The following is a 26,418-nucleotide window of genomic DNA, read 5'->3' as shown; positions in this document are numbered from 1 at the left end:
TCCCCTCATGCACACCAGTGCTTCTTTGCTAGTCATACAACCAGTCTGCTTGCCAACTAGCCCACCCACCCGAGCTGCACACAGTTTTTCGCTCATCCCAGCATACTCTCAGAAGATTTCAGGGCCTGGCTCACTCTTTCTCTTGTAACTAGCACTGATTTCAGCATTTCCAAAGGTCATGCCTGACTCCCACACTGCAAGGAGGCTGTCCTCCACCCCCTGTCCCACCATGCAGGTATGCCCAAACCACAGCCTAAACCCAGGCACTGCTTTTCACCTCCCCACGTCTGGGGGTCCTGTCACCTGCCATTTCCCCTAATTCCAGCAACTCTTCAATCCTACCATGTCCTTGAACCCAAAGACCCCACCATCTGGTCACTATCTATATAGGCTCAAGTCTTCCCTTCTTTTTTTCTCCTATTTGGTTTCCACAGCCCACCTTTTAAATCAGCCCTTGCACATTGACCCCCAATGCCTTTCTTTTCCTCTTTCTATATTCACTCAAGAGAAACCCAGTCTCAATTTCGGTCTTGAATCAATTCAATGTACCTGTGTGCACACAGATCATATGCTAGACATAAAATTGTTTTAAATATTGAATGCATATGTGAAAGAATAAGCTTCATAAATATGTAACTTGTGATATAAAATAAAAAACAAAAACACTTTAAATCCACCCACCCAACCAAGCATCCAAGCCAATCAGGCTTTTGTCCCACCATTCCAGCGACCCCCATCCACACTGTTCATCCAATTTACAGACCTCTCCAGGGCCAATAGCAGGTACACATGTGCCTGTATGCCCAAGCACAACCAGGCTGGCCCAAGAGAAGGAAAAGGCCACTAGAACCCTGGCATAATGATTCTGAAGCATACTGGGGCCTAAACTATATATATATTCCTCCTTGCAAAAGGTGAACCAAACTCCTCTTTTAGCTTTGATGATAGCTTTGTTTCTTGCATCCATTACAGCCTGTTGTATAAACCAATTAGAGTGCAAAATTTTAAATTCTTCCCTAAAAATATACACATATCCAAAATGTTACCATGACTGATAATTTACTTCCATAGATATTCTCCACACCATTTAAACTAAAAAGTAACAGTGGCCTAGAGAGAAACTGTTGGTTTCCCTCTAGCCCCCCACCCCACCCATTCCCACAGTGAGACCTTTCCTCTTCCCAACAGAGCTCCTATCTGCACAGGGCTCATCCTCCCCCAACAAAGTCATGTCCTTTCAGGAGGCTGGCCTGTCCCTGGCCCTAGGAGGGAAGACCTGATGCTGCTGAGCCAATTATAGTGCCAACACACCCCTTGCCAGTGATAGGTTTAGGCTCAAGCCTGTGACGTAACACTTCAGTCAGAAATGGGAAGAATTCTGATGGAGATGTCTGAAAAAGATTCATTGTTTTTAAAGAGACACAAAGAACAATTTCTTCTGTTTCTGTCTCTGGATGTTATTCTATCTGGGTGCAATGCCTGTAAGGGCTGCAGGCATTTTGCCACCTTGAAGACAAGCCTGCCACACTGAGGACACTAAGGATGGCAAGGCAGGGAGGCAGAGCAGATCTGAGCTGTTAATGTCACAGAACTGATGAATGAATTAGCTCATCCTAGCTTGGGGCTGCTTTTATAGGAGGAAAAAAAAAATCCTTATCATTTGCATTTTGGTTTTCTGTTACCTGCACCCAAAAACATCCTTGTAAACATCGAAATAAAACCTGACAGTGAACAGGAAACAATTATCAGTTATGGCCGAAGAAGTTGTAAGATAGCCATCCTACGAAAATGGATTATTTTCATATCTTTATATTTAGAAGGTAAACTAGAAGTAGAAAATAAAATTCTTACAAGTCAGGAAGATATTAATCCTTTGTTATCCAGGACTGGCAATCTACATGTAAAAGTCATTCTATATAAAAATGGAACCCAATTACCTAGTGCTAAAGTTTTAAAAAGTAGAGCTGCTTTATTTAAATATTTTGACATACATTTCTCAAATGTAGGATCCTAACATGTTCTTTTTAACTAATAGGGAGTACCAATATACATACAACATATGTATATACACCATATATACATACAACATATGTATATAACATACAACATACAACATAAATATACACCAATGATATACAATGTTTAAGTCAAATGTGCTTCATATCCATTTTAATATATCTATACCTTCAGTAGGATCAAGTTTCATCACACTTTTAAGTCAATGCAAAATTGCCTCTTCTTCTCTTGATCTGAATTGGGGCTAGCCTATATTACAGTCAAAACCACTCATCAGGGAGTCACTGATAGAAATAAAACAACAGATAAAGCAGGAGCTAGCTGGTAACCTCTATCTGCACCCATCTCCAGCAACTAAGGAAGTAGAAAAGTGATGATGAGGGCAGAGAGAGCCATCTTACTTACGTCAAATAATTAGTAATAATTATAGTAATGGCTTAAAAAAGAGCTTTGATTATATCAACTTAATTAAACCTCTAGTAGCCATAGAAAGCAGGTACCATCCTTAGGGTGAGTGGAAGGTCAGAGAGGTTAGGTTAGACTCGAACCCAAGCAGTCAGGCTCCCACACTGCTCTGCCATATCAACATTAAGAGGAATTGATTGAGGAGGTACAGGGAAGTATAACTCGAAAATGATTTTTTTTTAAAGATTTTATTGATTCGTTTGAGAGAGAGACAGAAAATATGAGAGAGAGACAGAGACAGAGAGACAGAGAATAGGCGTGGGGAAGGGGAAGAAGGAGAGAGAGAGGGGAAGAAGACTCCCTGCTGAGCAGGGAGCCAGACACAGGGCTGAATCCCAGGACTCTGAGATCATGATCTGAGCTGAAGTCAGATGCTTAACCAACGGAGCCACCCAGGTGCCCCCAAAACATGATTAAAAAAAAAAAAATCATAATGATCTGGTAGAAGTCACAGAACTAAAGAGTTGCTAAATCTAAAAGTGGACCGACCCAGACGTTGGTTTATTTAGGACACCAAAGTCAGCTTGCACATGGAATGACCTTCCTCCTGGACAGGTTACAAAGGTGCTCTTTCCCCAAAGTACCTCAGCAAAGGCTGAAATGGCCTTCCCCAAAGGCTTCTCTTTACTTCTGGAAATCCATCACAATGTCCCCCAACCTTCCAGCAGCTACAAACACAGCCCACTGTATTCCTTACAAAAAGCCAAAGGCCTCTGGTCACCAGGCAGCCTCTTCTCACTCCCACGCTTCAATCTTCTAGCAGCATGGGAAAGGCAGAAACCCACAATCTGAGGAATGGGTGGCAGATCATTTGTTATAGGAGTCTAGTGGAACATAAGAAAGCCATTTAAGTATTATGGAAGTCTTCACTTACTGAGGTGGAAAAATGGCCAAGAAATGTTGTCAAAAAATATACACTATGAAGTATTATGCCTCCATCAGAAAGGATGAATACCCAGCTTTTGTAGCAACATGGACAGGACTGGAAGAGATTATGCTGAGTGAAATAAGTCAAGCAGAGAGAGTCAATTATCCTATGGTTTCACTTCTTTGTGGAGCATAACAAATAGCATGGAGAACAAGGGGAGATGGAGAGGAGAAGGGAGTTGAGGGAAACTGGAAGGGGAGGTGAACCATGAGAGACTATGGACTCTGAAAAACAATCTGAGGGTTTTGAAGGGGGGGATGGGAGGTTGGGGGAACCAGGTGGTGCATATTAGAGAGGGCATGGATTGCATGGAGCACTGGGTGCAGTGCAAAAACAATGAATACCATTAATACTGAAAAGAAATAAAAAATTTAAAAAAGCAGTCTAGGGTTAGACTCTGCCTAATGACCATTCAGGTAAAACTGTGTTTCTATGTGATACGCACCCAAGACAGACACAGACAAATAGGGGGAGAGACAGAGAGAGAAGAGGATGCACATAAGCAAGGGCAAGCATAGAAAACATGCTTACCAAAACTGGAACAATGGACATTAGGAGACTGCAGAATTTGAAGAGCTTTCTCATACTTCAATTATTTTTTTTGCTCATTTGTATCATTCTAATGTTTATAGTGAGTACATTAAATTTCATAGCCAAAAAAACTATGCACAACAACATGGATGGATCTTGAAGGCTTTATGCTAAATAAAACAAGTCAGATAGAGAAAGACAAATATGTACTCAATGATCACACCTGTACATCACGTAGAAAGAAAGAAAGAAACTGACTGATGCATTGGAAGAGAAATCAGACTTGCTGTTACCAGAGAGGGGAAGTAGGGTGGGAGTGGGAACTAATGGAAGGGGGGAAAAAAAAGAGCCACTAGAGTGTTTTGGAGAGATCTTTTTTTCAGCCATTTTTCAAAGCCAAATTCCTATAACAAAGGAAAGAACAACTCAGCAAACACAACACCAAACTATAATGTTCTCCAAACCTGTCCTACTCTTTAAAACTGAAGTACATTCAAGACCCACACAATATATTAAATAGTATTTTCACCAACACCAAAATGCCCCCTAAAGCAAATACCTTAAATTTCTTCTGTCCAAAACTGTATAGAACTGTTACAACACATATGTTGTAGATAATACCTTGTAATGGCCTGTTGGTATCTTTAGGGAAAGCTGTGTTTCTCTAATTGTCATTTACCAAAATTGCAGAAAAATAACAGAGCCAGGCAAAAATAAATGATCTCTGCCCAGCCACTCAATAACTTGCACTGACCCAGGGTCAAGCACATGTGTGACACCCCTGAATGGAAAAGATGATGACATTACTAATCATGACAAGTTCATATACAAGACCTGGTGGCCTTAGCACACATTCAGTCATGTTTCTTCGTTCTGTGTAAACCGGACACCGACAAGCAACTTCCAGAATACAATCTCCATCAGGTATTCCATCGTCTAGCAACAATGGCTTATAAAAATGAGGTCTTTTCAGGTTATACTGAAAAGAGAGATCAAGAGTCAGAGATCAAGACTCCCTTGGGTCTTTCCATTAAGAAACACAATATAAAGTACAAACGGGGCCCTAATTTAGCAGGTTCCTGAAATGAAGCCAAGCATTGGCTTCTATTGGCAATCATCTATATAGATAAATTAATATTACCCTGACCAATCAATATTTTCCTGTGCTCATTCTTTTGTAGCAGCTGGAAGATCTATCTCCATCTTTTGTCAACATCAGGGTAATTTTGAGGGAGAGAGAGAGAGCAGGAGCAGAAGCAGAGGGAGAGGGTGAGAGAGAAACTTTTGCAGGTTCCATACTCAGCATGGAGCCTGACACAGGGCTCAATCTCACAACCCTGAAATCATGACCTAAGCCAAAATCAAGAGTCAGATGCTTCACTGACTGAGCCACCCAGACATGCTAGGGGTACTATCTAATATATCTGCTTCTTGCCTCTTATTAATATTTGGGGTAACATAGCAAGCCCGCCTCCATACTGTTACAAGCCTGGGCTGTTGTGTGGGCCCCGTTACAAGGCCCACAGCAGTCTAGCTTCCCTGTCCCATGAGCTGCAGCCAGTCTGTCTTCTCATCACTGCTCACTGCCACAGTAAGGACAGACACAGGCCATGTGTGCCCACCTTCTGCAAAACCTGCTCCTGCTATGGATTCCATGGCTACTCACTTCTCTTCTCCAGCACCACTTTTTGCCCTTACCTCTTTCCTTTTCTGTCTCCAGTCACTGCTCAGTATTGGCGCCAAGGATCAGACTTTTTATAAAGCAAGTCAAAAGAAAAGAAAGGCGTTCTTTACAAAGAAAGATCCTGAAGGTCAACTCAGGTCACTCCCCTGCTCATCCATCCCCTGGGGCTTCCCATCTCACCTTTCAAAAAAATAAAATAAAATAAACCCAAGTCCTCAGTAAGACCTACAAGCCCCACCTCGTCCTACCCTTTCCTCGTCCACCCCCAACTCCTCCAACTCTATTGACTTCCCTTAGATTATCAAGCGTATTGATGACTCAGAGTCTTTACATTTACAGTTCCCTCTGTTTGGAACACTACTCCCATAAATAATCCCAAACTGTTCCCTGCTCAATCCAGTTCTCGACACTAAACCCCTCTTCAGGGAGGTCTTCCCTGACCCTGCTATCTAGACCAGCATACACACTCCCCAGTCAAGCTTCATTTTCCTATAATCATTACCTGAAACTATACACTTATTTGTTAATTGTCCATCTGCCCTAATAGACTGAAAATCTCATGAAACTGGAGCTTCATTTGGCCCACAGCAAGCCCTCAGTATCTACTTGCAGAACGACTTCAAAAAAGTATATTATCTAACATAGAGCTCAAAGAGTGGGAAATTCATTTATTAAAAGGGAAACCCTTACTTCCCTCCAATTAGATAAATCCCCCACTATTACTCCCACAGGTTTAAGTAAAATTTATAAAATGTCATGTAAGGTTTTCTCAGTGACCTAGGATTATCAACACAAAAGTCAATGTTCTCTTGATACACATGGGAATGAGCAGAGATATGAGCAGTACTGTTTTATGTGGGAATGTATCAGAATGCCTTTCCAGAACTACTTTCTCAGGAATATATGAGCCAGAATGAGATTCAGTCTCCAGGAACAGGGCAAATAATATGCAGGCCAGCTAATACAAGTATACCATCTCTTACAGGAACAGGTCCATGACCCATGGAAAGCCAATCAGTGTGGTCTCAAGACCTGGAGCCCAGAAGGGCCACACTCTTCTCAAGGGTCACTAGCTTTCAGGGACCATCTCTCCTGCACCTGGCAGAGACAGCCTGACAATGAGGCAGAAGCACAGAAAAGAAACAAACACAGAGCCAAGAGTGGAAAGGAATAATTTTCACCAACAGGGAGGTCAACAAAGAGAGTGGATGTGAGAATGGGTGGGTGTCCTGGACTCCACTTACATCCCTGTCAACAGTAATAAATACTTAAAACTAAATGTACCCCTGGTATAGTCGTGTGTATCATTAAATCCCCTCCTTTTGAAGTCAGACTTTCTGCCACTTACAACCAAGAATCTTGACTCATACAAATATGCTCAACATATACAACTAACCCTTGAATAATGCAGGGACTAGGGGTGACTACGCCCTCCATTTAACTTTTGACTCCCCAAAATCTTAACTCATAACAGCCTGTTGACCAGAAGCCTCACTGATAACATAAACAATTAACACATATTTTGTATACATGTAATATGCACATGGTATGCTGTATTCTTACACTAAAGTAAGCTAGAGAAAAGAAAATGTTATTAAGAAAATCATAAGGAAGATAAAATACATTTACATTTCTGTAGTGTTATTATAAAAAAAAATCACATAAAAGTGGACCCATGCAGTTGAAACCCACTGTTCAAGGGTCAACTGTACTATCACTTGGGTGGAACAGAATGATTTTAAAAAGAAAAAAAAAATCCCCCAACTGGTTAAACACACACACAAGTAGTTGCCAGGGCTGGAGGGAGGAAAGAACAGAGACTGCTTCATGGGTACAGGGTTTTCTGTTGGAGTGATGAAAATGTTCTGGAACTAGATAGAGGTGTGATGATTGCACAGTACTGTAAATGTTCTAAAGCCAGTGAATTATTCACTTTAAAATGGTTAATTTTATATTATGTGAAATTTACCTCAATAAACAAAACTTTAATTGTGAAAACAATGCTGCAATGCATTTTTAATCGCCTTTAAGTGTACCTGTCATCATTTCCTAGAAAAGGAAATTAAGCTAAATGATATGTACATTTTTAGCATATTAGCACATACTAACAAATTACTTTCCAGAGAGATCATACCAAATTAGAATTCTATCAAAGGTATATTGGAAAGAAAACACAGATAACCAAGAGGAATCATTAAGGGAAAAAACACACACCAGGCACCTTGGTGGTTCAGTGGGTTAAGCCTCTGCTTAGGTCATGACCTCAGGGCCCAGGATCAAGCTCTGCATCTGGCTTTCTGCTCAGTAGGGAGACTGCTTCCCCCCTCTCTCAGCTTGCCTCTCTGCCTACTTGTGATCTCTCTTTCTCTCTCTCTCTGTCAAATAAATAAAAAGTCTTAAGGGGCGTCTGGGTGGTTCAGTGGGTTAAAGCCTCTGCCTTCAGCTCAGGTCATGATCCCAGAGTCCTGGGATCTAGCCCCACATCTGGCTCTCTGCTCAGCAGGAAGCCTGCTTCCCTTCCTCTCTCTCTCTGCCTGCCTCTCTGCGTACATGTGATCTCTGTCTGTGAAATAAATAACTCTTTAAAAAAAAAAGTCTTAACACACACAAACACCAGCAACTTTGCTAAAATAATAGGTAAATACATTCTTATTTGTAAGTTTATATATCCTAGAGAACTGAAGTGACATTTAAAACACTGGTTCTTATCATTTCTTCATTTGTGAAATATATATGTATAATTTAAACATTTGTTCTAAGTTTTCCTGTTAATATATAGGCGCTCTCTATGTACTGAGGATATAACTATATCCTGTCCTATAAATTTCAAATATTTTTCCAGTTTATTCTTTACTTTTCACTTCAGTTAAAATGATGTGTCTGCTTGTGCACATATTTATTTTAGGCACAGAAGGAGAGGATCAGAACCATTCTCTCCAAATCAAACAGCTGCAATATGACACACACGTGCACACACACACACACACACACACTCACTCACAAGATATTATTTTACCTCTAACCCAAAGTTCAGCATAAGCTCTACTACAACAAGCCTAAATAAACCAAACACATACTTCTCTTATCAGACATAAAATCCATGGAAAGTGGAGGTTTACACTGTTTGTCCAAGAAACATGACCGTATAGAAATAAAACACGTTAATCCCTTTCAGAAGTTGTAAAGAAGCAACATATGTCACTGTTCCCCTCTCTTCCATGCTGTCTTAAAAATACTACCAAAGATCTCATTAAAAGAATTTTTCCTAGTTAGAACCAGTCCTTTTGGAGGGACAGTGACTCCGTTTCAGTTGCTATATATTTAAAATTTTACAATAGCGTCTCTGCAATTTGGTTTCCATGAAAGAAGCCTCATTCAAGCCTATCCTTCCCAACAGCCCTCTGGTCCGGCTGCCCCTCTCCTCCGACCCCTTTGCCCAACCTCTTCTCCCTTTTTTCCACACTTTGTCCTCTCTTACAGCTCTTCTCCTTGGGGTCAGAGGGGTGGGTGTGATAATGAGTGCATGTACACAAGGGAGAAGGTCAGGGGACTCTTTCAGGAGACCTTAATTCTCAGTCTCAAATCACTACTTTAACGATGGGAACACTGGCTTGCGAAAACAATCATTGGGGCAGGAAGGCTTTTAGAAATTTTTCAAAATATCAAGTAGCTGTTACTCTCCCAGAGACTTACACCCGCCTATTTGGAAATCACGTTTTGGGTTTTGCTTTTTAAATAGTTGTTAATTCTAGACTTGGATTGAAGCTCTGGCAACCCCAACACTGGGTATAGCACCTGGAACATATTCTGTCTGAATAAAAAATAACTGCTAAATGAACAACAGGACCATGGAGCCAGCCACCTCGATTCAAACCCTGCCTCTGTCACTTACCAGCTATGTCACCCTGGACAAGATTCTTAATCTCTCTGGATCTCATCTGTAAAATGAGGAGAATATTACCTACCTTATTTGGAGGATTACCTGAATTAATTCATGTAAAAGTATTTCTGGCAGTGTTGGGCACATGGAAAGTACTGATTATTACGATTACAAATAAAGAAGTATGTTACCAAAACGAATCAGATGAACAAGAAGCTCTTCAAGTTCTCAGTGTATTTATCATCTAGGAGGAGAGATCCAGCAGATACAAAGCCAAAGGACATAACTGCCAAACACAAAGTTCAAAATGCCATGGGAATTCTGAGGAAATATCATCTCAGGGCAGAGGGATAAAGAAAGTTGATGTGGAAAATGTAGTGTCCTCACGCTGTCTCCTGAAAGGGTTTTAGATGGTAGGATGGACACCTCTGGGGAAAGGGATGGTGTGTCAGTTTGGGCTCCCTGAGAAGGAGATACCAAGACAGCATTACACCTGTAGGAGATTTATTGGGGGAACTGGCTGTGAAGGCGAAAAGGGAGAGACCTGAGAAGGCATGGGGAGGTTGAACCACAATGCAGGTCTGATCCCTGTGAAGGAGACAGGGAAGGAAGGAGGGCTGGAAGGAAGGATCTCAGACTCCCAACTCAGTCCAAAGAGGGTCTTGACCAACCCAGAGTCACCCTTCAGAGGCATCTGGATCTCAAGCCAGAGTCACCCTTCAGAGGCATCTGGATCTTGCATGAGTGGACCACAGTAGTATCCCCACTTGCTCAGTAACTGCAAGTAGCCAAAGAGAAGCTCAGTTTTGGCTAAGAAGTGGTGGTGAATCCAGAGGGCAGCAGCTGGAGCCATCAGTCAGTCATGATCCCCAAAGTAGAGGCCTAAGTGATACATTCTCATGGTCCCACAGTGGGGCACAGGCAGTGTCACTAGTAACCATTTGTCCTTGAAACCCTGGTTGGCGTTCAGTTAATATGTGCCATCACTTAAAATCAAATGCAAGACAATATCATAGGGCTCTTTATCTTTTTAGGCTAAAGCACAGTTGCAATAGTAAAATGAAATATTTACTGTTAAAATGCCTTTCAAATGTGGGTTCAGTTTCTAAAATAATACAAAAGACATAAAAATGGTAATGAAATCTCTCTTTTATAAAAATCACAGTTAAAAACTTGAAATGGACATTCAGAACTACGTCAGAAACAAAGTTTGACTAAGAATCTGAAAGGTAAGTCCTTTCTGAACTGGTAGCTTCAGGCAGCATATTGATCCAATGAGAATATAAGAAAACACTGCAAAAGGGCAAGGTGCCACATGAATATGTATAATCCCAAGACATCTTATGTGAGGTGAAGTGGCATTCAAGGCAAAAATGGAGAAGATCAAAATTACCCTTAGCCACTAGAGCCACACCCAGCAGGACAGATGGTCCCACAGAGGAGACGCATGAAGGAAAGAAGACCATTAAGAACACAGCACTTCCCTGGGCCCACCCACTGCACTCGGGGACACATAGTCACTGAGTGGAAGGCCAAACAATATGTGCACTCCCTAACTGTTCTTGTTTTACATATATATATATACATTTCCTGGCTTCTGGACAATTACTGAATACATAAGTTAAATGCATTTATGAGAGTGTTCCCCCAAAGAACAACAATTATCAGTAACAGGTCTTACTGATTACTGTAATTCCTTTGTTTTAAGGCATGGGAGAGGGAACAAGACACCCTTAGTCCCTATTACTACACGGGCAAGAAAACTGGCTCAGTAGCCTGGTCTACCTCTTACCTTCACAGAGAAAACAGAAGCCAGGGCAAGGGAGCTCCCTACACATCTAGGACCTCATTCTTAGTTCCTCCAAATGGCCTTAGAGGAAGTGATGTCCCTCTTGTCAAGCCTGATCTGCTCCACACCCTTCATCCCACTGAAGGCCTCACCTTTGTCCATCATTTGTATTCCCCTTCTCTGCACTGCTTCTTCAATTTTGCTCTTTCATTAGTTCCTTCGTCTACATATATATAAGATCAATTGGCTCAGCTCTTAGAAATAGCACACCCACACATACCCACCCACCCACCCATTCTTGACCTGGGATTTCCTCCCTCTCTTTCTGGCATATGAATCTGTATTCTTTCCACTTTAAGACCCAGAACTATGACTCAAGCTAGCTGAAGCAAAAGCAGGGTGTTACTGGCACCTGCAACCAAGAAACTCAGAGTTGGAGATGGCACAGACAGAGCCGGACCTCTCAGCTCACAAAGGGTCTGCTGCACTCCTCTCACCCTCCATCTCTCTGCCCCGCTTCCCTCTCATTATGGATTCTATTTCAGGTAGGTTCCCTCCACGCTGGGGAAAGATGAACGCTGGCAGCCCATGCTATACCCTCAGGGTTTGCAATCCAAAAGGTGGGAGCTCACACTCCCCTGGCACTCATGTTTCAAATCTCAGAAAGTCTGAGAATCTTGGGCCAATCATCAAGGGGGCAAAACCGGATCTGGCCCCTGCCCTCTACTTAGGTCTTCCTGGCTCCCAAGAACTACCACACCACAGGATAAAAGCCAATGGACACTTAACTCCATGGTGGCCACACCCTTGCCTTCACACAAGTTCCTCTATCTGCAATCCCCTCAGCCCCAATCTGTCCCCTGGGAAAACCCCATATTCATCACTCCAAATTCACCTCAGACCGCATCTCCCTCAGGAAGCACTTGCAACCTCGCCAAGAGGCATAGGTTCTGGGATTCTGCCCTATGAATATCTGAATACACAGCCCTCCCGAGCAGGTAGACAGACAGACAGACACATACACACACACACACACACACACACACTCACTCATACACTCATGAGAAAATGTGTAGGGAACTGATATTTCTTTTAAATCTGAAGACAGCATAGTTGTCTACTACTTTTATATATTACAGTACAATAACATATTCCTCCTTTAAAAAAACTTAAAGGTTGATATCCAGGATCTATTATGAACTCCTCAAACTCAACACACACAAAACAGACAATCATATCAAAAAATGGGCAGAAGATATGGACAGACACTTCTCCAATAAAGACATACAAATGGCTATCAGACACATGAAAAAATGTTCATCATCACTAGCCATCAGGGAGATTCAAATTAAAACTACATTGAGATATCATTACACCAGTTAGAATGGCCAAAATTAGCAAGACAGGAGACAACATATGTTGGAGAGGATGTGAAGAAAGGGGAACCCTCTTACACTGTTGGTGGGAATGCAAGTTGGTGCAGCCTCTTTGGAGAACAATGTGGTGATTCCTCAAGAAATTAAAAATAGAACTTCCCTATGACCCTGCTGTTGCACTACTGGGTATTTACCCCAAAGATACAGATGTCGTGAAAAGAAGGGCCATCTGTACCCCAATGTTTATAGCAGCAATGGCCACGGTCGCCAAACTATGGAAAGAACCAAGATGCCCTTCAACGGATGAATGGATAAGGAAGATGTGGTCCATATACACTATGGAGTATTATGCCTCCATCAGAAAGGACGAATACCCAACTTTTGTAGCAACATGGATGGGATTGGAAGAGATTATGCTGAGTGAAATCAGTCAAGCAGAGAGAGTTAATTATCATATGGTTTCACTTATTTGTGGAGCATAACAAAAAGCATGGAGGACAAGGGGTGTTAGAGAGGAGAAGGGATTTGAGGTAAATTGGAAGGGGAGGTGAATCATGAGAGACTATGGACTCTGAAAAACAATCTGAGGGTTTTGAAGGGGCAGGGGGTGGGAGGTCAGGGTACCAGGTGGTGGGTATTATGGAGGGCACGGATTGCATGGAGCACTGGGTGTGGTACAAAAATAATGAATACTGTTCTGTTGATAATAAAAAGTAAATTAAAAAAAAACAACTTAAAGTTTAAATGGAATCAATTTGACATTTTGAAAGACAATTTTTAAAAAATGAACAATTCTCTACAGTTTTATCTGTAGAAAGGTCAGTATTCTAAACAGTTAGTAAAATGATCCATGCCCAATTACAAGTAAAACGCACAAAATCAAAATACAAGTTAAAAAAAGTTTACATCAAAATATTCTGGACCTAAAATTAACTCTCTTCTCAGAATAAAACAAGGAAGTCAATCTTTTTCAGTTGTCCCAAACAAAATCTTTGTTTGAGTTCCATTGGAACTCTGTTCTTACTTTTATCCTCTGTTCTTACTTCTCTCATTAGAAGTCCAGATATTCCCGAGCCCTAGAGGCAGGGAGTAGTGTATTTCTGATAAACACATCTGTGTCCAAAGTTCATCTCACGTTCCTGAGGCTACAAATATAAAATGTTGGTAACTGATGAAAAATTAGGAAAGTGAGCATTATGGCAAGGTGACTTTGCTTCAAACAAGGTTAAATGAGAGAGACAAAACAAAGACGTCCTGAAGAGCCTGAAATTACACCTCAGGCTTTGCTCTGGTTGTAGAATGTCCTTTGGCACTAACATCCATGCAAATATTTTACCACCTACTCATCCTGCCCAAGGCCCAGAGAGGCCAATAAACAGGAAAACACAAAGGGAGTCTTTTTATCTTCTGCCATCCTGAAATCAAATATAGCCTCCCTAGAAGTCTCTAGTCTCCCTAGAGATATAAGTCTCCCTAGAATATAAGTCTCCCTAGAAGAATCTAGTAAAACAGACTAGGAAGAGAACCGCACAAGTCCAAGCAATATTTTTGGGAGACATGCAAAAACCCTAGGGCTTTTGTTTCTATGTTAATATCCAGTGCGGTGGGTAAATATATTTTCTGATATATAAATATACTTTTGGGTCAGATAACTAGCAGAGGTACAACACGGCCTTTAGAATCAGGAATCCCAGCTCTGCTGCTAACTGACTGGGTGCTGACAGACAAGCAGTTAAGCTCACTGAGCCTCAGTTTCTGCACCCTCTCAGTGGAGGGTAGGAACACTGCCTGCAACAGAGGTTGTGGGAAGATGTGATGGAACCAGGATGAAAATAAACAACCATACCATATCTTTCTACCCTACTATTATGTTCCAGACCCCCTGTCCCACAACCTCCTAGACATTTCCACTTGGATCTTGCCCTTTTCTCAAAATCAGTGCCCCTAACACCAAATTTGTCTTTCCCTATCATTAGCCAGGATCTCCACCTAACTCCTCTGGCCCTCCTCCCAACACTCCCATTCTCCAAGATGCCTCCCTCCAATGATCAAATTACACCAATGTGTCTATTGCTAGTCGGACTACAGTGCACATGGTAGTCTTTTTTTTTTTTTTTTAAGATTTTATTTATTTATTTGACAGAGATCACAAGCAGGCAGAGAGGCAGGCAGAGAGAGGAAGCAGGCTTCTCGCTGAGCAGAGACCCCGATGTGGGGCTCGATCCCAGGCCCTGGGCTGAAGGCAGAGGCTTTAACCCGCTGAGCCACCCAGACGCCCCAGTGCACATGGCAGTCTTAATCCTTGCTGCTAGCAGTCTTACTGGGAGCAACATTTAGGAAATGAGAGCAGTCAACTGAGTCATAAACATGTTCAAATCCAGCAATTTGACTTCAGTGCAATCTGTCCTAAGGAAATGACACAAATTAGAGACAAAGCTGCTTCCCCAGATGCTTAGAGCAGTATTATTCAGATCAAAGAAAAAAAGAAAGAGAGAGCGAAAGGAAGGAAACAATTCAGCCATCCAAGAAATGGTAATCTAACTTACAACACACAGTTTCAACAAATGTTTGTAGTTAATAAAAATGAGAGGAAAATGCAAATAATAAAATAACTTTAAATGGCAACATTTAAAATTGTAAGCGAGGGGCTCCTGGGTGGCTCAGTGGGTCAAAGCCTCTGCCTTCAGTTCAGGTCATGATCACAGGGTCCTGAGATCGAGCCCCAGGGTCCTCTCTGCTGAGCAGAGAGCCCAATGCGGGCTGAGCAGAGAGCCTGCCTCCCCCCCACCCCGCCTGCCTCTCTGCCTACTTGTGATCTCTCTCTGTCCAATAAATAAATAATTTTTTAAAAGATTTTATTTATTTATTGGACAGAGAGAGATCACAAGTAGGCAGAGAGGCAGGCAGAGAGAGGAAGGGACGCAAGCTTCCCACCGAGCAGAGAGCCCTATATGGGGCTTGATCCCAGGACCTGAGATCATGACCTGAGCCAAAGGCAGTGGCCCAACCCACTGAGCCACCCAGGCGCCCCAATAAATAAAATCTTTAAAAAAAATTGTAAGCGAACTTGTCCCTATCTAAAGTAACAAATGCTTAAAAGGAAATAGACCAAAACAGTCCATTTTACTCCATCAATATATAGAGAGCATTTGTGAGAGACTCCTCTCCACTCTGTTTCCAAATATTGGGACCAAGCCCTAATGTCACTCGATTTGCCTTGACTGAGGCCTCTTCTCCCAGATCTCTTCTGCTTCAGACTGATCACTCCTAGCCTGGCTTCAACACACTTGTTTCATTACTTAACTGAGACAATCACTAGTTCCCACTGCCTTGGCCCTTTGAAATCCCGCCCCTCTTCTCCATTCACGGAGTATCTTCTTTCAGACCCTTGTCATTTGTCTCTTCTTTCTCTGACAGCAGGGTAATCCTTACCATCACCACTCATCCCCAATCCATTTTGCTGGCCCTGCTGACAGCTAGGCAGCTCTCAATTCTTATCATTTGACTTGATAAGCCTTCTTCAAGAGGGCCCTCCTACCTGCAAAGTAAGATAGGAACTTCCAACTCAGACGAACAACACCTTTTGTGATCTGACCCCCAAACTGCCTCAGCTTCTGCCAGTCAGGCTGCCACTCCTCTCCCTCTACCAAGATCCCCCAGTCCAACTCACTGTCCTGTCCCTACCCCTGGCCTACATACCATCTAGTAACATATCTGACAATGTGAGCACCCTCAGGGCAAGAATTCTACCACTCTTTCTCATGACCAATGTTACCCTGGGACTCCCTTACTGGACAGGAGGAAGGAGCAGGCTGGTGTACCTCACCTTTCTACATCATTGCCATGTGTATTTCCACTACCAGCTTCCATCTCCCCTTGCTTGGAACTGCCTTCCTGCTGCGCTTCCCAAATGCTAACCTTGCTCTGTCCTGTATGCAGCTACTAGCCACATACAGCTACTGAGCCCTTAAAATGCAGCTAGTGTAAAATGAGACATGCTAGAAGTGTCCAACACACACTGGATTTCAAAGACTTGATATGAAAAACAGAATGCAAAAAAAAATAATGTTTTATATTGGTTACCTGTTGATATAATACAGACTAGAGCTGTGGGATTCAATAAAATGCATTATTAAAATTAATGTCACCTCTTTCTTTTTACTTTCTTAAATGTGGCTACTAAAAATTTTGAAGTTACACATGTGGCTCAGTAGTCTAGACACCCTTCAAGGGACCAGCATGAGGAAAACCTTCCTCAAAAGGCCCTTCTGTTTGTGCCACTCTTCATGATCTTTTCTGACCCTTTGGAATCCTAAAATGGAGTCCAACATAGAAGCCACTATCTAATTACATGCCATACTATATGCTTCCTGGTACATCATTCTTCTTGCTACATCAATACCATTTATAGATGGGGATTTGTAGTAGGGACTCAACCTTTAATTAAACATGGCATCTTTGCTGGAATAAGATAGCAATACATGGATTTTTTTTGGTTTCTGTTTTGTTTTGTTGACTCATTTACTCTCCCATTGATGATTTCAACAATGCAGGGAGAACTGGAAGTCAGGGGACCTAATAGCTCTTTGGTCTACCTGTAATTAACACAATGCATATAGGCCACGGCTTGGCCCCTTGCAAGGTCTATCTGTCCTCAGTCTCCACCCTTGTAAAATAAGGTTAATGGTATCAGGCCAATCTACAATACACAGTCAGATTAAAGTAGCTAAATAAGTTCTAACTGGAATGAGAACTACTCTACTTTCCACAGTTCATTGGGTGTCTCGCAGTTTGTGTTGTCTTTAACACAGACTAATTTTTAGAAAGAGAGAACAAATTTACAGCAACCATCCAAATACCAGGGGTAGTGTGGGAAAGTACCTATCAAAATACTTTTCCTAGTCTGTTCATGATGGAGGGCCAGTAATAGGAGAGGAACTATTATATGCCTGCTGCAAGCTGAAGTCATTTATACCTTATACTCACAACAAATTTTACAAAGTAGTCATGACCATACACATCGGACAGAGTAATGAAACCGAGGTTCAAAGACAGGCTAAGTAACCAGCCAAAGTGATGTTGCCAACGACTGGAAATCCAGGTCAGCGGTATCATCTTTGTAGAAAAGAAAATCTTTATTATTGCTTGAAGACAAAATATGTGAAAATCAAGAGTATTACAAGAAATATGCAAATAAAAATACAACAATAATGTCTATTCATTTCCTTCAGTAGTTTTCTTGCTCTTGGCTAATTCTTGTCTTTCAGGTCAAGAGGCCATTTTTTTTTTCCTAAGTAGACTTTTTCTTTAAGTAGCAAACAAATAGGGTATATGATGTGCTAGGAACTAGCCCATGAATGTACTGTATTTCTTTAACATCTTTATTTTTTATTTTTTTAAAAGATTTAATTTATTTATTTGACAGACAGAGTTCACAAGTAGGCAGAGAGAGAGAGAAGAGGAAGCAGGCTCCCTGCTGAGCAGAGAGCCCGATGTGGGGCTCGATCCCAGGACTCTGGGATCATGACCTGAGCTGAAGGCAGAGGCTTTAACCCACTGAGCCACCCAGGCGCCCCTCTTTAACATCTTTAAACCAGAGTTGTTGGCCAGAGTTTACGTGAGACATTATCACTAGAAGTCTTCAGACACATTTGCAAAAATGTAGTCCCTATGGGTAAGACTGCAGCCAGAAAGGACACTGGGTCATTCCACAAACAAATGCATCCACAAAAAACAGCCTCATATCAAAGAACCTGCCTGTGTTACAAACTGAGGTCATCATGAGGTCAATGAAGTGAAAAAAGAAAGTTCCTCAAAATAAAATACTGCACCTTAAAATGAAACCACAACTATACAGTCTCGAAAATGAACTACTTTCTCAGACTGTAACAATGTACTGTGCATCTCTAAGAAGCCATATTCATCTAGGTTTAATTGATTCCGCCTTTACAAAATGGAGCCAACATAATCCTGCAGACTTGGGACAGAACAAAAGTTCAAATTCTCTACCACAGAAACAGTCCCAGAGTATCAAATCTATTCCTTTATCAAGTGTCCCTGCAGTAGTATTTATCACTCACTAGAAGAACTCTGCACAATGCCACCTGTGTGAGCATGAGATTTTCCTACAGGGAGGAGACAGGTCAGTTTACCAAGGATACCACACTTCACTTTCACAACTCTTGAAAACTAATCTCTCGTAACAGTAAGTAATTAATTTACATTCATTGCAAACTGAACGAGATAGTGTAAACCTCAAGGAATCTGAGATTGTAAATAACCTCACTTGGGAACCAGGTGTGTGTGTGTGTGTGAGTGTGTGTGTGCGCGCGTCCTCTGAGGTACTTCACAGGGTATAAAAAGAAATAATTAGCAAGTTTTAATCTCATGAACAAGATCTTTATTTAAAATTCTCACATATAAAATGAATTATTTTATGTCATATTTCCTCAAGTGTGTTTTTTCCCTCATTTTAAGAATAAAAAAGACATCCAGAGGAAACAAGGTGTCCTTTTCTCAGCCTCCAGAAACACTAGGGACAGCACAGGTAGCACAGGTGTTTGGTCTTAAACAAAATTTAAGACTAAGTAGGGAAAAAAAAGTAAAAGAGAACACAGCCTAGCAAAGCAGCCAGAGATCCCATGCAGCAGGTGACAGGAAGCCTTGGGGACACTTCACAGCCACCAGGATGAGCTTCATCCCAAGTCCCTGCAGGCCCCCTGGGCTCCACAGAACCTCCACCCAGCAGTCCATAAAAACGAAAGGCGGCAAAGAACTCTGTCATCCGGGCAAGAAAGCAGCAGCAGCCTCCTTGAACCCCTCCCTCCACAAACAGGAGGAGGCCCTTCACACCAACCACACAAGGAAGCCCAAGCGGCCAGACCCAAAATAAAGATAAGAGGAGCGCGGGAAGATAGACGACAGCTCAATTAAATTTATCGTGGGAGCGCTGGGAGGCTCCGTCTCTCTGAAGACTCCAACTCAAAAGTAAAACTAAAATTTAAGGGGAGGGAGCCCACAGAAGAGAGGACAGTTCAGTTAAGTCTGGGCTGGGAACACTTGGAGACTCTACTTCGGCTGTCAGAGTCAGAAATAAAAATTAAAAAACGAGAGGGGGAGGTGTCAGTTTATTTTGTGTGTGAGTGTGTGTGCGTGTGTGTCTGTGTAGCACCTGGAGTGCAGGATTTGCCAGGGAGGGGAAAGTGGCGGCTCCGCCGGCCTTGAGGTGACCAGGCTCAAATCCGGGGTGAGTTTACGCCCTGGGCGACAGGGCAGAGTCCGAGGCCAGACTGCCCGCAGTCGGGAACAATGCTGGGCCCGGGAAAGGGGGGGTCTCACACCATCCCCACGGCACCCCCATGCCGTCGGCATCCCAGCCCCCACCCTCCCCCGGCCCACGTCAGGGCAAGAACGCCCGAACCCGGAGTCCCAGAGCGGGCCTCACCCAGCAGTCAGCGTCAGCCCGTCCTTCTCGGGGTCCAGCACCTTCTGGGTGGACTTCTCCGCAACCCTGTGGCTCCTTCCAGGGAACATCCCGCCGCTGCTGGAAACCGCCCGCTGGAAACCGCCGCTGGAAACCGCCCGCTGGCGGGGCAGGGGCAGGGGCGCCTGCGCCTTGCGAATAACCGCATAGGATCCACGTCCCTGCCGCGCGGACCCCTAGCCAACCGCCGGCGGCCGCGTCCGTTGCCTGCGCCGCAGCCGCCGCAGCCGCCGCAGCCGCCGCAGCCGCCGCAGCCGCCGCAGCCGCCGCAGCCGCCGCAGCCGCCGCAGCCGCCGCAGCCGCCGCAGCCGCCGCAGCCGCCGCAGCCGCCGCAGCCGCCGCAGCCGCCGCAGCCGCCGCAGCCGCCCCACCCCAACCGTCGCAGCCGCCGAAGCGAAGGCTCTAGGGAGGAGGGGCGGGGCGGGTATTGTGAAATCCAGGGGCAAAAAGGCGGTGTCCACGCGGAATCCCCGCTGCACTGCGGGAGATGCGAGTCAGCCTTTCGGATGCAGCGCGAGCACAGCCCACTTGGACCTGCCAACGGAGGGCGGGCTCAGAGCTCCTTCTTCCTCCTCCCCTGGCTGTGGGTGGCAAGGCCTCTCGGGAAATGTAATTCTTTAGGGGACGAGGTGCAGGGAACTTACCTTTCCAGAGTCCCCAAGTTGCTGGACAGCACCCGCCTGACCCCTCCAGGAAGAGGCCCAGAGTTCCCAACCCTTCACTCCTTGCTCTGGGCCACCAGCCCATTTTCCTCTAGTGCAATGTGAACCACAAGAACATCTCAGTAAGAAAAAGTCAAGGCTTTAAAATGCAAACTATTGGGGCGACTGGGTGGCTCAGTGGGCTAAGCCGCTGCTCAGGTCATGATCTCAGGGTCCTGGGATCGAGTCCCGCATTGGGCTCTCTGCTCAGCAGGGAGCCCGCTTCCCTCTCTCTCTCTGCCTGCCTCTCCATCTACTTGTGATTTCTCTCTGTCAAATAAATAAATAAAATCTTTAAAATGCAAACTATTTTTCCTTTTGACTTCTAGGATTCACACAAAGGAGGGAGTCCGAGTCCCTTTGACCAAACTAAAATCAGAGCTCCAGCTTCACACGAACATCAGTGGCTTTGGCAGCAGGAAGAGCATCCCTAGACTGTTCGTGAGGAGTCCAGCCGGTACACTTGGCTCCTAGGATCCAGCTTCACTGGGGTATGAGGTAGTCTTGCCTAGAGGGCTCCTCAGGCTCTTGTCTCTTGCTTTGTAGGAAGTGCACCCACCTTCCCTGTGGTGTGCAAGGTCCCACAGCAATTCAGTAGCAGAACCAGAAATAGAACCTGAGGGACCTGACTCTCAGGCTGGTATGCTTTTGCAGATTAGGTGCCTGAAACCTGGAGCAAAACTTTGAAAAGGAAAATGGCCTGGAGATTTCTTACAAGAGATCTGTAGGATTATTTACTGGCCTCTCGATCCTCTGACACTCCAAATGTGGACAATTGAGCGAGTACTTAAGCTGGCTCTTTAAAATCATGGGCTTTCCGTCCACTTGGAGCACCATTTTTCTCATTCAAGGGAACCTGTACCTTGGGGAGAAACCCAAGAGATGTGACATAGCTTTGTATTCTCATAATTAGCATAATATTTGACCTCCAGAAGCACTTGCTAAAAGTTTATTACAGAAAATGGAATAAGAGCTAGTTCTATCTATGCTATTTTGACAACTCTAAAAATAGAAAGCCTCTAACAACTAGAAGATATGTGTTTGCACGCCTGGATGATAGACATGTCCATATCCGAATCCAAGGAACATGGGATTGTGACTATTTCTTAGAAAAAGGAAATCATCTTTGATGACCTGGGTGGTCCCTAAATCTAATGACTGTCTTCTATAAGAGACAGAAGAGGAGAAGACACAGAGAAGGCCATGTAAAAATGGAGGCAGAGATTGGAGTCATGTAGCCATAAGTCAAGTGATCCCTGGAGCCACCAGAAGCTAGAAGAAACAAGGAAGGATTCTGTCAGGGGGTTGTCCAGAGGGAGCACCAACACCTTGATTTTAGACATCTGAACATAAGAAATCAGAAAATAAATGTCTGTTATTTTAAGCCACCTCGTTTGTGGTACTTTGTTGTAGCAGCCCTGGAAAATGAATACCACCAGATGCTGGAGACAATCCAGTGTGACTGTCTAGCAAGATCAGAATGACCAATATTGATTATAAGACCTTGAATAAATAAACATTCAAGAATCCATAATGACACTCAAAAGAATGCTTTGTGATGTCCTAGCTGGGTGTTTCCAGTAGAAAACATAGCGTGTACTTTTGATGATTTGGGGCAGAGTTGGGTTTTCGTTTGCTTTTGTTTTTGTTTTTGTTTTTAGCTTATTTATTTGAAAGAGAGAGTGAGAGAAGGGGGAGGGGTGGGTAGAGGGAGAGGGAGAGGGGCAGAGGGAGAAGAAGAAGCAGTCTCCCTGCTCAGCAGGGAGCCCCATCTTGTCCCTAGGCTGATTATCATCCAAGGACCCTGGGATCAGGACTTGAGCTGAAGGCACGTGCTTAATGGACTAAGTCACCCAGGCCCCCCTGGGTGGGCATTTTTTTAAAAAGAAGAGAATGTGAGAGACCCAGATGGCTAAGACCCTTTCTCAGTAACAAATGGGGAACCTGATCTGAACTGGGTATGTGTTTCACGATTCTTTCTTTCTTTATTTATTTTTAAAGATTTATTTATTTATTTATTGGACAGAGAGAAATCACAAGTAGATGGAGAGGCAGGCAGAGAGAGAGGGAAGCAGGCTCCCTGCTGAGCAGAGAGCCCGATGCGGGACGCGATCCCAGGACCCTGAGACCATGACCTGAGCTGAAGGCAGCGGCTTAACCCACTGAGCCACCCAGGCGCCCCGTGTTTCGCGATTCTAACCAGGGAAGAGTGCAGGGCTTTAGAGCTTTATAATTCCCCCCATACGTCACATATCAGAAAGGATCATGTTTTCCTGATGACAGAAAATTGAATTCACGTCTTCAGGAAGACAGAGCCCAAGAAACCAGGACTGAGTGAGGGAAATGAGAGACCAAAAGGTCCCAAAGAATGAGAGAACACATCAATTCTTGATGTTGTCTGCAGGAGAATTTCAGATTTTTGTTTTGTTTTGTTTTTGTATCCAATTTACATATATTCAAACCAACACATATTTACTGAACAAGTCCTACCATTAAACTGTGATGACCATAGTTTTCTAATTCCCATTCTTTTCTATTTTGCAGAAAATTGTTGTTTCAAGGGCCATGTGAAAACTGCAACTCCTGCCGTTATTGATGTTAAATACTTATCAAACAATTCTACCATTCCTCATTGTTGGGCTTATACCCAGCACAGGGTCAGGGTCAGCAGTCAACCACTATTTGTGGAATAAAAAAAATCATTCATTTCTTCATTAATATCTCCATGAGCATTATTAAGGAATGTTGTTTAGTACAATGTTTTCAATTTAACTAATGTGTTATGAATCCAAATGTTAAAATTTTACCCTCCTTCCCTCAGAAATCTTTCTAAAATATAAAGAGACCTCCCTGTCTTCTTAAAGACCTTATTCACTGTTTATGAAACCACAATCTGCCCCACCCATCCACTGTGATTCCCTTCAACTCCTCTTACAGTGGTGTTGCTACCAGACACAAAGGAGAAATGCCTGGTAGATCTTCCCCATCTAATTTTAACCATTTCTTGACTCCAAATTCAGTCTCTGCTATCAGAGATCATTTGTTTACCTTTTGAACATCCATATTGGAATGTTTCTATATGTTTAGAACTGCCAGTTCTTAGTTTCCAGATAATCTAAAGGTTAAGGTATTTTACTTTCTAGTTGTCTCTCATCAGAGTTTTTCAGTTTGGACGGATTTGGGGTTTCTTCAGGTTGACTAAATTATCCTGTGCCTGAACATCAGTCCTAGTTGTCATGATTATTCTATTAATTTTAATATGTGTGAAAATTCAACTTTTTGATGCAAATTTTCTTATCAGATAAGCTCATCGTGCCTGTCCTCAGAAGTAAGATCTTTTTCTATGCTAGACACACTGTGGATCTTCATTTGGATATTGCCACAGAGAGCCAGCCCCACTGAACTTCTGTGACATAGTCTATTTTTATTGATCTTTGCATTCTTATTTTCTTAACAAGGAAAGCAATGATCTAATAAATTAATTTTTTATATCAACTCTTAGCTAAAATTTTGAATTCATTCAATGTGTATGCTGTGCCCCTGAGAATCCACATCTATCTAAAATTCCTAAGAAAAGAAGGATGCCCCTCCCAAAGAATGAAATGCCAAACTCAACACCTAAGAAACAAGAAACCCAATGTCCTTGTTTTCCAGATGCTATATTACTGTAGACACGAAAAACATGTTTTTCTCCTCCAGGAGGATTTCCAAATAGTCTTTTCTTTCCAAATATCTGTTAAATGAGGAGATTTAATACTTTAAACTTGATTATAAATCATTTTATATGAGAATTTCACTTTAGGACAGACTTGAAAAAGTTTTCAAAAATATGCTAGCCATTTTGATATGTCTGATGGACGCTTGATAACAAAGAAATGCTTTAAGGGGAAAAAAACCTAATCACTTTTATTTTTTTTAAATTAAATTAATTAATTTATTTTCAGAAAAACAGTATTCATTATTTTTTCACCACACCCAGTGCTCCATGCAATCCGTGCCCCTAATACCCACCACCTGATACCCCAACCTCCCACACCCCCACCACTTCAAACCCCTCAGATTGTTTTTCAGAGTCCATAGTCTCTCATGATTCACCTCCCCTTCCAATTTCCCCAACCCCCTTCTCTCTAACTCCCCTTGTCCTCCATGCTTTTTGTTATGCTCCACAAATAAGTGAAACCATATGATAATTGACTCTCTCTGCTTGACTGATTTCACTCAGCATAATCTCTTCCAATCCCATCCATGTTGCTACAAAAGTTGGGTATTCATCCTTTCTGATGGAGGCATAATACTCCATAGTGTATATGGACCACATCTTCCTTATCCATTCGTCAGTTGAAGGGCATCTTGGTTCTTTCCATAGTTTGGTGACTGTGGCCATTGCTGCTATAAACACTGGGGTACAGATGGCCCTTCTTTTCACGACATCTGTATCTTTGGGGTAAATACCCAGGAGTGCAATGGCAGGGTCATAGGGAAGTTCTATTTTTAATTTCTTGAGGAATCTCCACACTGTTATTCAAAGAGGCTGCACCAACTTGCATTCCCACCAACAGTGGAAGAGGGTTTCCCTTTCTCCACATGCTCTCCAACACATATTGTTTCCTGTTTTGTTAATTTTGGCCATTCTAACTGGTGTAAGGTGATATCTCAACCCCCAAACTACTAGAACTCATACAGCAATTCAGCAACATGGCAGGATACAAAGTCAATGTGCAGAAATCAGTGGCTTTCTCATACACTAACAATGTAAATACAGAAAGGGAAATTAGAGAATTGATTCCATTTACTATAGCACCAAGAACCATAAGATACCTGGGAATAAACCTAACCAAAGAGGTAAAGGATCTGTACTCGAGGAACTACAGAACACTCATGAAAGAAATTGAAGAAGACACAAAAAGATGGAAGACCATTCCATGCTCTTGGATCGGAAGAATAAACATTGTTAAAATGTCTATACTGCCTAGAGCGATATATACTTTTAATGCCATTCCGATCAATATTCCACCGGTATTCTTCAAAGAGCTGGAGCAAATAATCCAAATATTTGTATGGAATCAGAAGAGACCCCGAATCGCTAAGGAAATGTTGAATAACAAAAATAAACCTGGGGGCATCATGTTACCTGATTTCAAGCTTTATTACAAAGCTGTGGTCACCAAGACAGCATGGTCCTGGCATAAAAACAGACACATAGACCAGTGGAACAGAGTGGAGAGCCCAGATATGGACCCTCAACTCTATGGTCAATTAATCTTTGACAAAACAGGAAAAAATATACAGTGGAAAAAAGACAGTCTCTTCAATAAATGGTGCTGGGAAAACTGGACAGCTATCAGTAGAAGAATGAAACTCGACCATTCTCTTACACTGTACACAAAGGTAAACTCAAAATGGATAAAAGACCTCAGTGTGAGACAGGAATCCATCAGAATCCTAGAGGAGAATATAGGCAGTAATCTCTTCGATATCAGTCACAGCAACTTCTTTCAAGATATGTGTCCAAAGGCAAAGGAAACAAAAGCGAAAATAAACTTTTGGGACTTCATCAAAATCAAA

General features: G+C 42.8%; 1 protein-coding gene across 1 annotated transcript in view; it reads right to left on the bottom strand.

Annotated features, from left to right (window-relative positions):
- Positions 1-21,690, bottom strand: part of LOC131808362 (lysine-specific histone demethylase 1A-like) — a 53,369-nt gene extending 31,679 nt beyond the window's left edge. The window contains exons 1-2 of the mRNA XM_059134349.1: positions 21,592-21,690; positions 20,114-20,554 (exon numbers count right to left, since the gene is read on the bottom strand). Coding sequence (XP_058990332.1) covers positions 20,114-20,554; positions 21,592-21,690 — 540 coding nt within the window. The remainder of the gene's footprint in view (positions 1-20,113; positions 20,555-21,591) is intronic.
- Positions 21,691-26,418: the final 4,728 nt, after the last annotated feature.

Source organism: Mustela lutreola, chromosome 9, assembly GCF_030435805.1.
Source record: "Mustela lutreola isolate mMusLut2 chromosome 9, mMusLut2.pri, whole genome shotgun sequence".
NCBI lineage: Eukaryota > Metazoa > Chordata > Mammalia > Carnivora > Mustelidae > Mustela > Mustela lutreola.
This window is presented reverse-complemented; position numbering and strand designations above follow the sequence as displayed.